The sequence below is a fragment of the Trichomycterus rosablanca genome, chromosome 27 (assembly GCF_030014385.1).
Source record: "Trichomycterus rosablanca isolate fTriRos1 chromosome 27, fTriRos1.hap1, whole genome shotgun sequence".
Classification (NCBI taxonomy): domain Eukaryota; kingdom Metazoa; phylum Chordata; class Actinopteri; order Siluriformes; family Trichomycteridae; genus Trichomycterus; species Trichomycterus rosablanca.
The window spans coordinates 12,050,347-12,067,662 of NC_086014.1; the positions used below are offsets into that span (position 1 = coordinate 12,050,347).

The 17,316-nt window shown below is 43.4% G+C and overlaps 1 protein-coding gene across 1 annotated transcript; it reads right to left on the reverse strand.

Moving 5' to 3' along the window:
• Positions 1 to 364: 364 nt before the first annotated feature.
• Positions 365 to 15,545, reverse strand: cdh15 (cadherin 15, type 1, M-cadherin (myotubule)). Its single transcript, XM_062989548.1, has 14 exons — positions 15,470 to 15,545; positions 6,980 to 7,141; positions 6,563 to 6,718; positions 6,114 to 6,258; positions 5,579 to 5,760; positions 5,365 to 5,493; positions 5,082 to 5,267; positions 4,337 to 4,581; positions 4,101 to 4,243; positions 3,420 to 3,647; positions 3,081 to 3,323; positions 2,167 to 2,312; positions 1,261 to 1,455; positions 365 to 887 (listed from the first exon to the last, which is right to left on the reverse strand). The coding sequence occupies exons 1-14, from the start codon at positions 15,521 to 15,523 to the stop codon at positions 687 to 689; spliced, it is 2,415 nt and encodes an 804-aa protein (XP_062845618.1). The 5' UTR covers positions 15,524 to 15,545; the 3' UTR covers positions 365 to 686.
• Between the last annotated feature and the right edge of the window lie 1,771 nt (positions 15,546 to 17,316).

Below are 17,316 nucleotides of genomic sequence, written 5' to 3' on the forward strand. Positions count from 1 at the left end.
AATGAACCAAAACATCAATCAAAGCCGTCTTGACCATCGGTGCCCAGTCAAATTCCCATAAACATGACTCAAAGTCTTGTGAGAAGCCTTCTTCTAGGGTGGTGGTTGTTCTAGTTGAAAGGATCACATAGAGGTCACTGACTATTTTAATACCTCTTGTTTTTGAAATAGGATGTCCATTTAGGTCATGGTCATGTGTCAAAATACTTCTGGCCATATAGTCTAGCAGTGGCGCCTTTGTCTAGACACTGAATGAATAGTATGTTCAGAAAATCTGTACAAAATCTAGAAAGCTAATTTCAAACGTCTTTGGTTAAATTAAAACCCAGGTGTTACTGCAATAAAATACTGAACAGCCCAAAAATGTCACTATGATCTCTGGACTTTAATAGAAGTTAATTAGTCTGCAATAACTGCTGTCTGTTCTTTTAATGTCAGGGTGAACTGACATGCTCTCCTCACATCAGCCCAGTAAAACCGCTCACGGATCCGGCGCCGACCTTTCTCAGGAACACGAGCGTCAAATTCAAAATGCACATTGTGCAGATCTTCCATCAACGATCCACACGCAGGTCCCGTCCCTACAAGCCAGGGCAGCAGTATTACCCCCCCAAGTCTATACGAACGGGGAATGTCGAACTGAGTTTGACCTGCGGGAGCTCCGTGTGGGGACGGGAGCCTGGTCATTAGCGCGGGTCGTACAGGTTGGCCAGTTTCTTGAAGCGCGGCCCCCAGTCGTTGAGGTAGTCGTAGTCCTGGTCCTCGTCGGAACCCACGGAGGCGATGGAGCTCAGGCTTCCTGCAAGAGAGCCATCGCCTTCGTAATCGTAGATCAGAGCCGTGTCATACGGAGGCACGTTGGGGTCTTCGTTCGCGACAGCCAGACCCTGTGGACGTACACGAGAGAGGACTTAAAACATCCTAAAGATGGATCACAATTAAAAAGCTGAATGGACGAGTGGTGCATTACAGGGTGCATCTAATAATTCACTGTTACAATTCAGCTGTTGGTTAAAGATGCTGTCTGCAGGATGAGGGTTGTGTCTCAAATTGCATACTATTTACCATACTAAACATGATGTTGAGAGCTAATTTAACACACAATGTTCAGCTCATGACTGATATTTAGTTTAAAGTCTTTTATTTTAATCCTTAGTCTCATTTAAATCATTTGATGCCAAATCATGTGGACCTTTTGATAGAATAAACCTTGTTAAATCCTTTCTTGACTAGCCAGTGTGTGTTGCAGTTGGCTCTTACGTCGTTGATGAAGTCCTCGATGTCTGTGGGGTCTCCTGGGGGTTTGCGTGGGTACACAGGTGAAGGCAGATTATATGGAAAGTCCCTCCTCCTTGGCTGTTTTCTTTTGGGAAGGCCGGACCCTGGTTGGCCGAAGGTTTCCGGTGGAGAGATCATATCATTAGGGGGTCTCAGAAAATCGAAGTTGAAGCCATCCTGGGAAAAAAAAAAACATTTTTAAAAGGATTTTAGTCTTTTTTGCAATATACAGTTCTAAAACAATCAAACAGAGGCTGCAGTTTCCTGTACACCAGGGTTACTACAGTCCTGTATGGCTACTAGCAAACCTGATTCTAGTAACATATTCTGGCTCGATAATTAGCTCATAATTAATTCTGCTTCTCACAAATGTGTCTTCCCCATCCTGCAGTTATGGGCTGGTGTATTTGAACAATACGCCCTGTCTTTCAGAGGACCGGAGACAGATTGAAGGTGTCAGCTGCATGTGCATTCCCCTGGCTAATCGCTATTTCCCATACGCTCACCACACACCACCTGCTCCTGTCCACCACTCGGCTGTACCTCACCCACACGCATAGCTGGCATCCCAGCGAAGAACTGGCACTCACACTCCATATATTACTTTTAGGAGTACTGATTTGCAAATTGAACCAATCAATGGCTATCGCAGTCACATGTGCCAACACTGATTTCTCTCGGAGTTTTGTACACCGTGCCCTGTGATTGTGGGGCATGGTGGGGCATGGTGTACTCCACAACCACGGGGCAACCAATCCCAGATTCCTACAGTGTGATTGCAATGCTTTGTCTGTGAAATACAAACACTGCTGCTTAAGTTTTCACACAAAAAAAGATCTGTTTATGTTTGTAATGTCGTGTTCGATTCTGTGACGCCTGATCACAAACCTCGTCCTCTTCTCCTCCGCCCTGCTCGTCGTAGTTGAACACGTTGTCACGCACGTCGTCTTCGGATTCGCCGACCAGCAGGCCTCGCGCTTTCTTAACGCCGCGCCCGGTGCAGCTCCTCACAGCGACGGCGAGCAGAATTAACACTGAGAGAGACACACGTACAAACACAGTGATGATTTTATTTACAATAAACACCAGGGTAAGGTATTACACTTAAACAGTTACACCCAATTTTAGTAGCTACAAATCATGATCAACTGATCACTGGACAAATTTGGGAACTAATCAACTGGTAACTGATAAAGACATGAACAACTGGTTTTGATTAAGACCAGTATTGATTAACGCAAGTAGGGTTTTGAGATCTCAGCTTCTAAGAACTCCTAATATAGAGGCTGGTGCTCGGGTTGCTTGGCAGTGCGAACCCGCCATTGCGTCTGAATTGCAGGCGGTGCTATCCACCTGGCCAGGGGACCCAAACAATGGGCTGTGCCTGAGATAGGATGCACCTGGCTAGTGGTGGGTATTCGCGGAGTTTATAGCACGGCTGTCTGTGCGTTCCACGGAAGGCCTCTCACAAGAGTATGTCTGTGGGAATTTGTGCCAGTATTTCTATGGCTGGGCACTGTCAGTCAATAAAGTCTCAGTGGATGTTCTGCATCATTCCAAAGCTGTTCAGTGGGGCAGAGGTCAGGGCTCTGTGCAGGTCACTGGAGTTTCTTTACAGTAAATCAAGCAGGACAGAACCTTCCCTAAAAAAGTTGCAAAGTTGGAAGCATATCATTTCCTTTATATGATTAATTTATTACACCTGGTACCTTTGTTGTGGCTGAAATGCATGAATTTAAAAAGAAGGGGTGTCCAAATACTTTTGTCCATATAGAGTAAATAAATAAAATAAACGATCTTACACAGCAGAAGAGCGACGCTGGCCATGATGATTATAAGCGCGATGAGGCTGATTCCAGCTTTGGCTCCAAAAATGGCGGCCACTCCACCGGTCATACACTGTCCAGCCATGTCACACGGACACACGGTCACATTCACCAGGGCGTTGGAGGAGAGGGCGGGAGAACCCGAGTCTGATACTGCGATGGGGATGGAGAACTCACCCCGGTCTATGTCTACCACAGGCTGCAGCATGGCATGAGTCTCTGTTTACACATTGAGAAGGAAGGTAAGGTGTAAAATACCATAAATACCACAGAATTACTACAGTGTTCCGCTACTGGGCTTTTTTTTCTCTTTACCGTTGAGCTGGATGATGGTCCAGTTGACAGTCAGGTCTCCATCAGCCAGGTCGAAGGTGAAGGGGTCAGCATGAGGAGCGAGGTCATTATCTACAGCGCTGAGCATCAGGCCAAGCCGGTGTCGCTCCCTGTTACTGCACACGATGCCGTTCAGAGGGACGAGCACAGGGGCGAAATCATTGGTCTCCCACAGCGTGATCTCCACCGAGGCTGTGGAGGAGGTGCCGTCTGAGAGGAGAACAAACTAGTTTACATTTCATCATGAACGTATCATCATCAAGTTCTCCATTACTGTTTAAAAAACTGTATTAAAGTGCAGGTGGATGACTCGGTGCTAGGCTGCGGCCCTCCTAGGTCCTCATATAGGGGTGGTCAAGGCAGCAGAGGAAATGTAATATGGAATTAGATATATCTAAATTGGCAGTAAAAGGGGGAATGAATGAAAAATATATGAATAAAACATGTTTGGACTTGTGGGAGGAAACCGGAGCACCAGGAGGAAACCCACATGGACAAAGGGAGAACATGAAAACCATTCACTGGCTAGGAAATCAAACCCACACCCTTCTTGCTGTGAGGCAACAGCACTACCCCTTTATTTTAAAAATATTTAATTTTTAAAGTCTGCTATTTTAACACCATTGTAGGAGTTTTTTTAAAACAGATTTGTCCTTCACTCACCCTGGTCAGTAACCTTTATCAGAGCTGTGTACTTGTTATTTTTGACGTATGGTGAACGGATGTTGAACTTCTTCTTGGCTGAGATAGCTCCAGTCTCGTGGTTGATTGCTAGCCAACCCTCAGGATCATGAGTAATCTCAAACCTTGGGAATAAGAATGACGCTTAGCAACGATTTATGAATATGACATAGTTTACATGGCTTTACACCACAAGCCCAACCATCAGAGCCTCATACCTAAGCTTGGTGTTTTCGGGATCGTGGGCGATGTCTGAGACGAGGTGAGACCTGGGCGTGATGGACTCTGGTACGGACACCTGTATGGGGTTCCTGTGGAAGCGTGGAGCCTCGTTCTCGTTCAGAACTCTGATGGTGATGGTTGCGGTGCTGGGCTGTTCATATGGAGCTTTTATACTCAGAGGGACTTCGTTCTCCGCTCTCACAGCCAGCTGGTACTCTGCTCGGGTCTCGTAGTCCAGGGGCTGAAATAGAGGAGCATCCAGTCTATAGAAGGCTAGCCAGCTGGCTATGTTAAACGTGCAGCTCATGTTCTTTCAGATCGGATGCTGTACTATATTTTATTTTGTCCGCTTGGGATTTAGATGAATGAAATTGGAGGTTGGATTTTTACCACTAGAGAGCGACAATTTACGTTGAATAAAATTTAAGTTATGATTATTAATTTATTTTTACAGTAAACATGGGTGCTCTGGATTCCTTCCACCGTACATGCTCTGTATAATACACTACAGAGGAACACACTCATCTGGGTTTTTGGTCCTGATCCCTTATAAAATGTGGTTAACAAATAAATTTGACTTGACTTGGCTACTGCCTTTCGATTTGACAACCTCCTGACACCACGTGCACAGATCATTTCTTTAAAATAATCCTAATGTGTGTGTACACCCTTTATACTTGAAAGCCCAGGTGCTAGTACTAATATATTGTGCATCATTATCCAGTTACACCATTTGCACACCTTCATTACAGAGATGATTCCTTGGTTGGTAACCGGGTCGGTCCGGATGGCAAAGTTTCCAGTTGGATCTCCGCTTATAATGGAATAAGTAATCCTCCAGTTCTCTCCATTCTTCTGATCTTTATCTGTAGCGTTCACTCTGCCCAGATCAAAATTAGCTTTATTCTCCACACCAGACATTGTGTACTGTAATCACAGCAGAGAAAGCACAGAACATTCAGTTCTTGTAACAAAACAGAAGTGAACAGATGTGTGTATGGAAATGGATTTATAACATAGATACCGTGATGGGTTCAAACTTTGGGGCATGGTTATTGATGTCTATGATGTGAATGATGGCTCTTCCAGTGCTGGTGAGTCCCATCCCGGACATGTCAGCCACCTGCAGAGTGAGCCTGAACGACTGCACCAGCTGAAGGAAGAAAACAGAGACGTTACAGACGTCCATGTTAGGGTTTCGTCTCGTCTCGTCTCGATCGTGTTACGGTAGAACTTACGTCTCGGTCCAGTCCCACATCTCGGATGTAGATCACGCCTGTTACGTTATTGATGCCGAACATTGTCTTGTTAACGCTGAATGGAGGTAAGCTGTCCTGAGCCGTGATGGAGTAGCTCAGCATGGCGTTGTCTGTTGCCGGGTCGTCGGCGTCCACGGCTGATACGGTCAACACCGAAGTCCCTACAAACAGCAATGTGTAGGAATAGTGATGTATATCACAATAATGAATATAAGAAATGTTTTCAACAACTTTACTGCAAACAGTCAAAATTATATGACCAAAAAGAACATGGACACTTGTCCTTACAAATTAGAGTAAATTTCAAGAGCAAAGTGATGCTTTTTTTTTTTTTTTTTACAAAATCATTGAAAGATTAAACTATGTAAAGTAAATATAGGAGCATGGTGGCATGTATAAAACATAGTATGTCCATATATTGACTCAGGGCATTTTTTAGGATGTTTAGGATGTTAAACAATAACACTGTATAACCGTGTGCACTTGCTTGCTTGTTTACTGATCACAGTTTTACCTGGAATGGAAAATTCAGGCACCGATCCAATAAACTCCTCTTTTATAAAGGCTGGTCTGTTATCATTCTGGTCCAGCACATAAATCTCGATGGTGGTGGGGTTCTCCAGTCGCTCTCCACTGGGTGACAGGGCGAAGGCTTTGAGCTGAAGACGACATGAGTGAAGTTTATCGAAATGCTATGTGAGTAGTGACAAACATTTGCCCAACTTTTACAGCCATAACAGCCTTCACACTTTTGCAAAGGCTTGTCACGAGATTTGTGTGTGTCTGTTGTGTTGTTTTTTTTTAGAAATGACTAGATTGTAAGATAAAGGGAAAACTCCAGATGAAAAATACATGGGAGGTATAAGAGTCTCCAAAATTTGAAGCAGCTGCTCACTACCTCCTCCTGGGACACACAGAAATTCCCCAAACGACCTTTACTACTATTTACATCTCACAATTTACCTTGAAACTCCTGTATTTCTCCCTGTCCAGTGGCTTTTTGCTTTTGATCCATCCTGATTTATCATCGATTTCAAAAAAGTCCTTGGGCTCCTGGTCGACCCCGGGTCCCTCCAGCTTATAGATCACCTCTCCAGTGAAAATCTTGTCTGATTTGATCTGTAAGAGGAGGAATGGTAAGCGTTAAAGATGCATGACAAACTTCTTAACTTCCTAAACAAAGAAGAAACACATATAGGAAGCTGGGGTCAGATAGCAGGTCAGTCTCTGTATATATTACCCTGGAACTGAGAGGGTTAAGGGCATTGCTCATGGGCCAAACTGTGGCTGATTTGTGAAACAGGGGTTTTAGCTTAGCTTCCGACTGACCTACAACTGAGCCACCACGGACACCCAAACAAATTCCCTATTAATATTTACCTGGACCAGGTACTCGGGGACCTGCTTGCTGTTTTCAGTAACCCGAATAGGAGGAATGATCCAGTCCCTCTTCACCCGATTTAGACCTGCACTTCTCGTCCTCCATGGATGCAGCACGGCTGGGTTCAGGGTGTTACCTCCCGACTGGACGCTGCTAATAACCTGCAGGACATTTACACAGCCAGCATTTATATGGAGCAATTAAACCTGTGTGTCACTAGAAGAGCAAACATATTTGGACACCTGATTATGAGCTTGGAGCATCCCATTTCAAAAACAAATTCCAAACCTGCTCAGCTAAGTGGGGCTGAAATCAGAGCTGGATGGTCCAGAATGCCAAAAACCAAAACGTACTAACATATAATAATACATTTTATTTATATAGCGCTTTTCAAGATACTCAAAGACATACAGTGTATCACAAAAGTGAGTACACCCCTGACATTTCTGCAGATATTTAAGTATATCTTTACATGGGACAACACTGACAAAATGACACTTTGACACAATGAAAAGTAGTCTGTGTGCAGCTTATATAACAGTGTAAATTTATTCTTCCCTCAAAATAACTCAATATACAGCCATTAATGTCTAAACCACCGGCAACAAAAGTGAGTACACCCCTAAGAGACTACACCCCTAAATGTCCAAATTGAGCACTGCTTGTCATTTTCCCTCCAAAATGTCATGTGATTTGTTAGTGTTACTAGGTCTCAGGTGTGCATAGGGAGCAGGTGTGTTCAATTTAGTAGTACAGCTCTCACACTCTCTCATACTGGTCACTGAAAGTTCCAACATGGCACCTCATGGCAAAGAACTCTCTGAGGATCCTAAAAGACGAATTGTTGAGCTACATGAAGATGGCCAAGGCTACAAGAAGATTGCCAACACCCTGAAAATGGGCTGCAGCACAGTGGCCAAGATCATCCAGCGTTTTAAAAGAGCAGGGTCCACTCAGAACAGACCTCGCGTTGGTCGTCCAAAGAAGCTGAGTGCACGTGCTCAGCGTCACATCCAACTGCTGTCTTTGAAAGATAGGCGCAGGAGTGCTGTCAGCATTGCTGCAGAGATTGAAAAGGTGGGGGGTCAGCCTGTCAGTGCTCAGACCATACGCCGCACACTACATCAAATTGGTCTGCATGGCTGTCACCTCAGAAGGAAGCCTCTTCTGAAGTCTCTACACAAGAAAGCCTGCAAACAGTTTGCTGAAGACATGTCAACAAAGGACATGGATTACTGGAACCATGTCCTATGGTCTGATGAGACCAAGATTAATTTGTTTGGTTCAGATGGTCTCAAGCATGTGTGGCGGCAATCAGGTGAGGAGTACAAAGATAAGTGTGTCATGCCTACAGTCAAGCATGGTGGTGGGAATGCCATGGTCTGGGGCTGCATGAGTGCAGCAGGTGTTGGGGAGTTACATTTCATTGAGGGACACATGAACTCCAATATGTACTGTGAAATACTGAAGCAGAGCATGATCCCCTCCCTCCGGAAACTGGGTCGCAGGGCAGTGTTCCAGCATGATAATGACCCCAAACACACCTCTAAGATGACCACTGCTTTATTGAAGAGGCTGAGGGTAAAGGTGATGGACTGGCCAAGCATGTCTCCAGACCTAAACCCAATAGAACATCTTTGGGGCATCCTCAAGCGGAAGGTGGAGGAGCGCAAAGTCTCGAATATCCGCCAGCTCCGTGATGTCGTCATGGAGGAGTGGAAAAGCATTCCAGTGGCAACCTGTGAAGCTCTGGTAAACTCCATGCCCAGGAGAGTTAAGGCAGTTCTGGGAAATAATGATGGCCACACAAAATATTGACACTTCAGGAACTTTCACTAAGGGGTGTACTCACTTTTGTTGCCGGTGGTTTAGACATTAATGGCTGTATATTGAGTTATTTTGAGGGAAGAATAAATTTACACTGTTATATAAGCTGCACACAGACTACTTTTCATTGTGTCAAAGTGTCATTTTGTCAGTGTTGTCCCATGAAAAGATATACTTAAATATCTGCAGAAATGTGAGGGGTGTACTCACTTTTGTGATACACTGTATATATGAAGTAAAAGTTCTCTCTCCGGCTGTTCCTCTTTCTACACACACATGCACACAGCAGTTGGCCACATACACTCAAACCCAAGTAGCCACAAAGATTTCCTTTCAGCCGTCTACACACGGACACGCTGGTACATTTGGCTCAGCTGTCTTCTTGAGGAATGAGCTTAGTTTACCCTCGTCATGCCCAGCCACACAGCTACACATTAAATGTAGCTTTTAAAATACACTACAAAGTTCTTAGGTCAAACTGAATCTGCTACAGTCACACAAACCCCCACACGTTCACCCACAAACACATTCCCTCCCACCAGGCCATCTTCACCTGTCCCAAAAAGTTTAGAGCTGCCAGAATGCACCCACAATGACTTGCAGGTCTGTCAACAACAGCTGGATGGTGGAACAGCCCCGCCGAGATGAATAGCACCATTGCCCACGGTCGTTCAGATGTAACAACTCTCAGATCTCGCCAAGCTGCTGCTTTTTATTTTTTCATTCAAAAGCAGGAAAAGTGAGGTGACTATATCACAGATCAGATCCTTTCACTGATCAGCTACCAGATAGATTTCAAAGTGTTGCGGCCTGGTAATAATTAAACAAATGATTTAGAACCTAAATACCTCTCTGTCAGGGATATACTGTTGGTATCCTGCTAAACAACATAACCATAAGAATTCTGTCCTGATGCAATAAGATGAAATATGACTGATTGACATTCTGACTTTCTAGCTAGTGGTGTTACGGGAGAATGCTGGTACTGTGGCATGCCTGAGATCAGACGCTGCCGAATGGCCAAATGCCAAATTGAGATAGAGTCCGAGTTAGAGCCGACTAATCTTAGCTCATCCTGCATTTTTATCATAGATTTAGAAACTCAATCAGGAAATCCCACATACACCCATACCAGCCAAAAGCTACAAGCATTATAATGGGTACATACAAAAATAATAATAATAAAAATAATTCTAAGATATATGGCAATGTATGGTTACAGCTTATTCAAATAATATCTAAAATAATATTTAATGGAATCTGTAATTCATTCTCTCTTGAACCCTATTATTATTATTTAACAGAACAAGTGTGGGCTCAGTGGTCATGTTCGTCACAGTGGTTTCTGAACCAAGATTTCTCCAGATTTGCTGAATCTTTTCACAGTGTTATGTACGGTAGATGTTAAAAAAGCTCATTGATGATTCTCTAACAAAGTTGATACCATCAATTCTAATAACACTCCAATTCTATAGATGTCTTGCTTTTATTTTATCCAGTTTATCCAAATATCTTTCAATCTTATTCTTATTTGTTTACAGTTTGTAAGATCTTACTGTTCAGTACGACAGACAGATATTTGAAGTTTGTATGCTCAGCTTAATAAATTGTCTGAATTTGCGATGTTCAAGACAAACACCTTAAATCTCTATTAAGTATCAACTGTAAATATCTACATCAGTTGGATGTTTCGGGGGCGGGTACTGTGGGTGACTCTCTGGGTGGTAAAAACACTGGTGGTCTGTGATGTGTTTAACATCAGTTACTTTGCAGTATTATCAATTAAGCATGCCGTTTAGATGCAGTGACAGGTCACATGCTCACTTCTTTTAAGATTTTACTGCTAGGGGGTGGGTGGGTGGGGGAGCTGATGATTCAGATTGTTAGCTGTTCGTAATCTGACCCTGTAACCAGGACCCTCGTTTGAACAGTTGTAGGTGAGACTGAGGGATGGATTACTTCTTTGTACCAGGCTTTTCACCACCACAATATGTGCTGAGATGAGAAACATTAACATGAAAAGCCGGGCCTTTAAAAGTAGATACTGTTAAAGCTGAACTAAGGGTGCAAAAATAGGATGCCCTAAAATCTAATCACCAGCTGTCTACATTTGTATTGCTCCCAACACACCTGATCTGACCTATAAGCTTATAATCAATCCCTCACCAGGGATGTCCTGGCATCAGAATCTTCAGGACTGTCGTACAGATTCTTATTCTTCAACTTTGTACCAGTTCTTGTCCTGGATGATGAGTGAAACAGATCTGTGCACAGACTGAGCCTCGTAACGAAAGCCGTGGCACCTGGACCGACATGACTTGGCCTGGCGCCACCTGATGCCCCACAGTGAAAGTGGTTTCTACCCCGGCCTGTCTGTAAATACTCTCTACTGTGCCAGCCTGTTAGTCCAGCGGACGCCTTTCTTCTGACACAGGATACAGTCAATGAAGGTCTATAACGGCACAGTAGATCACTTTCAGACTTACTGGCTCAAGTCCCAGACACAGTGACTTGCACTGGAAATGGCGCTCTGTTCTGTTCTGTAACATTTGCTGTAAATGTGGAATTGACTAGATTAGAAAATAAAGGGACAAAAATACTCCAATTTTAAACTTGTATAAGTGAGTATGGTTAAATAAAGAACATCAGTGCTGCTGCAAAAATACCAAATCATTACAGCTCAACATACACAAAAACTGTCTCATTTTACATGAAGATTTCATACGAGTGACACTGCAAACAGCCAACCGGACCTTAACGGCCTCAACCTGACCTTAGCATCACTAAACTATTGTAGCTGTAATGGCACAAAGAGCAGGACATTTTTGGGAATATACAGCTGCCAGTCATTGTGTGTCTTGTTTTGCATTTAACCCTTTTTGACCCCGTCTTTATAAGAGTCAGACATTCCTAGGAATTCACATTTGCTGGGGTCAAATGGTCCACAGTCTCATGAGGGGATGGAAAGGCTGGAATGGGATGCATGACTAATAGGACTGGACACGCTACATTTCTGAAGTGTGGCGAAATGAGCCAGGTGAACGTAGGTGTAGGCATAGGCGTCTACACAGACATGATCGGCAGTGTCTAAGTGGAGTCCTGTAATAGATTGGCGCCCTGTCCAGGGTATTCCTGCCTTGTGCCCAGTGTTTCCCGGTTTAACCAGCGACCTTTAATGAAATAAAATAACATTTGAAAAGAATGAATACTTTTATAATTATAAGTAATGGACTGTAATACCTGCCAACCTATTTACTGTATTTACCTAGTAATCCTGTGTTTACGCCCATGTATGAACCCCAGTGAAACCCGAAACCCGATCAGCACGCCCTTCTGTCAAAGCGCTCCCATACACCCTGCATTTTGTTCATTTAAACCCGAGCACTTGTGCTGCTGCAACTGCTGCACTGCTATTTTGAGAAGACGCCCATGCTTCACCAGAGCAGATGCCCGATCTTTATGATTGTCATTCCTAACGGAGGGTGCCGTGTTCAAAATTTCTGAGTAGAAAATAGTAACAGTTGGTGTGTTGTGGAATTTGGGAGGATGAAGCTGACCGAAATCTCATGACCCTTTCTTATACTTTTGCACTTTTGCACAGAACACATTGTGTTATGTTTGTCATTCACACAGGAACTTCAGTATCAACAATATCTGGAGCTTACGAGGACAAACACAGACAATAACTGTATAATACTCATCATTTATCACATTTAAAACATTTTAAACTGCTCACAGCCCCCTAACCCCACTGGAATCATGCTCCCCCCTCGAAAACACAGCAGTTTCAGGCTGCATCTTTATACCTGCCAGTGATGGAGTCTGACAGAGAGCCGCATTAGACCACGGACTCGACCACAGCACCCGATGCGTCTCGATTCTTTCTCCTGAACAGAGATATTCTGACTATCAACCAACTGGAGAAGGCCGGTGAGGCCGGAGATTTGCTGGTAAATCAGACAGCTGCTCTGAGCGACCCTTTCCATTAAACATGAGCTCAACACTGGCTGCTTTATGAACCGATTTGTCGGTAATTTCACGCTCTTAGTGCCAGCTTTCTCTTTCTGCAGCAGGAACCAGCTGCTATTTTTCATCCCAGGTTCTCAAAGAGTCTATGCTTAGTAGGCATAAAAGTCCTCTCACAGGATCAGTGTACCTTTCTGTCTGTTATACTCCAATGGAAATGGGGTTTCCTCCTGCGATAGTGGCTCTACAGATTTTCATCATCCGTGACTAGCTCTGAGCAGCGCTTCTGAAATCTGAACGGGGAATGTAAGCACTCCCAGGTGCCACACATGGCTAAGATAGTTGCCTGATAACCGTTACCAGGGCATCGTGATCAAAGAAAGCGTGTGGAAGGATGGCAGGATTTATAAACCCATCCAAAAAAAGAGGACAGGTTGGGAAAATTCAATGAACTGCACTGTCAGTGGTCAGTTACCACATAGCAGCGTGGCCAATGCTGGAATGCTTTGATGTACAGTATTTTTACTCATCGTGGATTGCTCAGTTGGTGCGTCATCCACGTTCCACACCGCAGATGCAACATAACCCACTCGGTCAACACATTAACATGTTCTAATTACACTAAATCTGTTATAATGTTCACCTGTTGTATTATAATCTCTACCACATATAAAGAGATACCATTTAAACCCAGGTTGGATTGACCAGTCTCAAACATGACTATAGGATATTGCTATGAAGGTTAATCTAACCTTATCCAGGTTTACACAAAGTAAAAGCACTGTTCTTCTCATAATGCATTGCAAATAATAATACTAGCATCTTTCCCTACAGTGTTGCTATCGAGGCTACTATCTTTTAAACTAGAATGTTTGCTAGATATACTTCTAGTACTGATTGTTCCATCATTTGCATCCAGCGTGCCTCTCAAGGTTGGTCAGTTCTGTCAGGTTTAACCATTATCACTAATGAAAAAGACCAGCACGTGCACCCATGTGAAGTCAATGACCACGTCTTTACACTGTCCAAAGTATTTTAACACCTGACCATAAGTGGGACATCCCACTTATTTTAAAAACAAAATATAAGAATGAAAGGAGTGAGTTTTGTGTGACATGAATCTAATAACCAGCACTGCTGTTAAAAAACAATAATTTAAGTGCTTGAAATCAAACGAGGCTCCTGATTTTACTGATGATCGAGCTTGCTTGTCAGCATTGGTCATTAATGAGTTGCTGCCCTGTTTTCTTCCCGGATAGATCAACTGTAGCCAAAACCTAAATCTGGCAGCAGGACTAAGCTTTACTTATATATATAATGATGGTTATCTTAATGGTAGCTAGCTTGTTGGTGAACATGTCTGGTTTTGATTGACACCACATTTCTTGTGTGTTTAGGGGTCATGCTACTGCATTCAAAAAGTCACCTGGAAAGTGAAAAGCACACACAACATAAATACAAAGAGGAAATATGACGACCTGTCATAATGTTTAATGCATCTGAAAGCATCTGAGGATAAAATTCCATTACACATACAAACATAAACCGGACTGATTGTGATTTATGGTCATATGTTTACATCCACATCGTTAATATTTCTCATTTCCTAAATGTCCCGTAATGGCAGTGTAGACAAGCTGGAGGACTAACAAACAGGACTGTCAGAACAGAGCGGAAATCTAAGAATCTTCTCCTTCTATTACTGATTAGCTGTCATCGTGCTATTAATCACCGGCCCCGTGTGTTTAGATCAACCGCTTCACGAGTTCGAGAGAGCCGGAGGCCGGCCGTGTCCGACGTCAACCTGATTAACTCAAAGCAGAGGAAGTTCATAATCCGTTACTCTGACGTGATCTGTAACGTGTAGGTAGAAACGAGCTCTGCAGATGTGGCCTGGAGCTCAAGCACCTCCTAAACTCATCACCTTATCCTACAGCAATAAACAGTTTTACCCACCGAGTGCTAACGGTGGCTAAAAGCACGTCTCTTTATGGTCAGAACATGTACGCAGACGTCCCATTCCAGAACCATGACCATTAACATGGAGAACCAGTTGTTGGGGGCTTTAACAGCCCCCACTCTTTTGACAAGGCTTTTTTGCCCATCAAGCAAAAAGCATTCGTGAGCACAGGATGCAAAGGCCTGGCACACAATCTACATTCCGATTCATCCCAAACGTATTCAGTGGAGCTAAGGTCAGGGGTCTGTGCAGGCTATTGGAGTTCTCCGTTTGGTGCACAGGGGCACTTGGTGTTTCCTGGTGGCGCCAGACCCACCATGACCCTGATCAGGATGAAGTGAAGTAAAGCATTTTTCCTATGTAAGGGTCATTAATGGCTCTTGTTGACTGTAGGACGCTACATAGAATCCTTCCCAAATGACCAATAAAAATATTATGGGCTCTTAGGTGAACTCATTTAATAGAAGTTTAGTATTGGAACAGTATCACGTCAACTGATGCTTAAATCTCTCATAAAAACATCTGTACTTAAATTATTTAAAATAATTTAAAAATAAAAGTTATTAGTACATTACTAGATTTATGTTTAGTCTTAACAGCATACTCACATTTAAAAAATTCAAACTGAGATTTAAAGTTCTTGTAAGAATAAACAAATTTAAACCGGACCAAGTACTAGACCCTGAGGAACTTCAACACTAGAATTATTCAGATTGAAAGGAAATTCTGTTCCTACCTGACTCATGGATGCTACCAGCAAGCACACTCCCATCAGCAGCTTCCAGGCCATTGTCTTCTATGGCTTTCACACTTCTGTAGTAACCTCTGTGGTGCTCCTGGATCTTTAAGGATGGACTTACGCTGGACTGTTCAAAGACCTGTTGTCTGTATGACGGTGAAACCTTGTGGAACCCTTCTGTTTCCCTCTCTCTCTCTGAACTGTGTGCTGGAGAGTTGAGTGACAGCACATGTGTTGGACTTGCCTGAGGAGGCTGTAATTCTAGCCCCCCTTCAGCTCTCCAGCCTTGGACACACCCCAGAGTTTCTAGCCCTGGAAGGTTAGGCCATGCTGTAAACCTTGATCCAAGAAGAGAAAACTGTTTCTTCCATCCTTCCAAACGTAGAATCATTTTTGCTGTTTGGTTTGTTACTTTCTCCGATGACAAAAAAAGATGGCAAATCAACCCATGGTTTCTCAAGTGATGAGTTGAGAAACCATACAACAGTCAAGAGCTTATTTAGGGATGTACGTTAGTTAGCATGCTGACTGACTGAGAAGCTCTGGCTATTATAGAAATGTCCAGCGTCCAGTTCTCCATAGAGTGCATAGCATAAATGCATCTTCAGTTCCAACAGTTAAACCCACAACTCACGAGCATTACTTTGTGCTAATCAGCAAAGTGTTTTTCTTTATCAGATTGTTCTTATTCCATTTTCTTTGCACCCAATTTGTATATTCAGAATTTCCATGGGCACTCTGGTGACTCACGAGGGCTGAGAAGTGCCTCGAGCTAGCACACTCCTCCTCTTACACATCTGAAGTCACAGCTATTGAAGTCCTGGCATGTACGGTGGACCAAGTAAGTCCTTTCATTCGCCGCTTGGACAGATGGAGTCACTGCAGTGGCAAGAAGGTGAATCCTATATCTTGGCCTCTTTCCATGCAGTCACAGTCAAGTGGGTATGTTGAGCGTCCCAAGGTCTGATTGTTTGATCAGGGAACTCATAAATCCAAAAGGCTGGGATCCAACTGCAGGACTCTTCTATCCAAGATAAAAGAAGTGTAGAGTTTATGAAAGGGTTGCCTGGACAAAACTGTGTCAGGAAGTAGAAAGGGGAATTATCAAACAGTCCTTTCAGAGTGGCGCCCCAAAAAAAGCAGCAGATGGACCAATTTTGAAAGGATTATAAAACAGCAAGAAGATTGACCGTCCAGGCAGCTGGCCACAGTGCACAGAGCTAGGTATGTGAAAGCTCAGATTTCAGCTTGCTGCTGGTGGCATCGTCCACCTCCTGACCCTGACCTCCTCATTATCAGCCCACACCTGTGTCTCGGGTTTAACCTTAGTCACATCTCCACATAAACAATAATAAGGAACTTGCATATCAGGGTTAAGGGTTCTGTTCTGTTCTTCAGTTCAATAGAAAGGGTTTACTGTGACCACGGTATAAACTAACCGTAGCACCATATTAGCCCTTCCATTTATCAGAGCGCAAAGTAAATCAGAGCGCTAAATATCCTACAAACATTCACTACAGGGACCACCATCAGTGCTCGGGGAAATGATGGGAATTAGTTCTGGCATCGGTTTACAAGTTGAAAAAATTATGTAGAGTTGGATCTTAGCGGCTGTAATTTTCAGGGCTTAGTGTTGGTCTGATGATGCTTAGGACTGGAATTTTAAACGCTGTTGCAGACTGGTTGAACACCATCAATTTCTCCTTCAGAGGCAATGTGAATCATTTGGCTTGATTCAAACGAGTCATTTATGTTTCAAATCATGTTTCTGCTCATAAGGTGCACATCTCCTGAATCGCAAATAAACTGCAAATAATTTTGCTACATAAACATGTTCTAATGAG

Bases quoted from the DNA above. Each gene is read 5' to 3' on its own strand.
- cdh15 (XM_062989548.1), bottom strand. From the start codon at position 15,523: ATGGCCTGGAAGCTGCTGATGGGAGTGTGCTTGCTGGTAGCATCCATG. The intron at 7,142-15,469 runs GTAGGAACAGAA...AATGTCCTGCAG, and splicing joins TGGTAGCATCCATGAGTCAG to GTTATTAGCAGCGTCCAGTC. The intron at 3,324-3,419 runs GTAAAGAGAAAA...ATGTGTAAACAG, and splicing joins GACCATCATCCAGCTCAACG to AGACTCATGCCATGCTGCAG.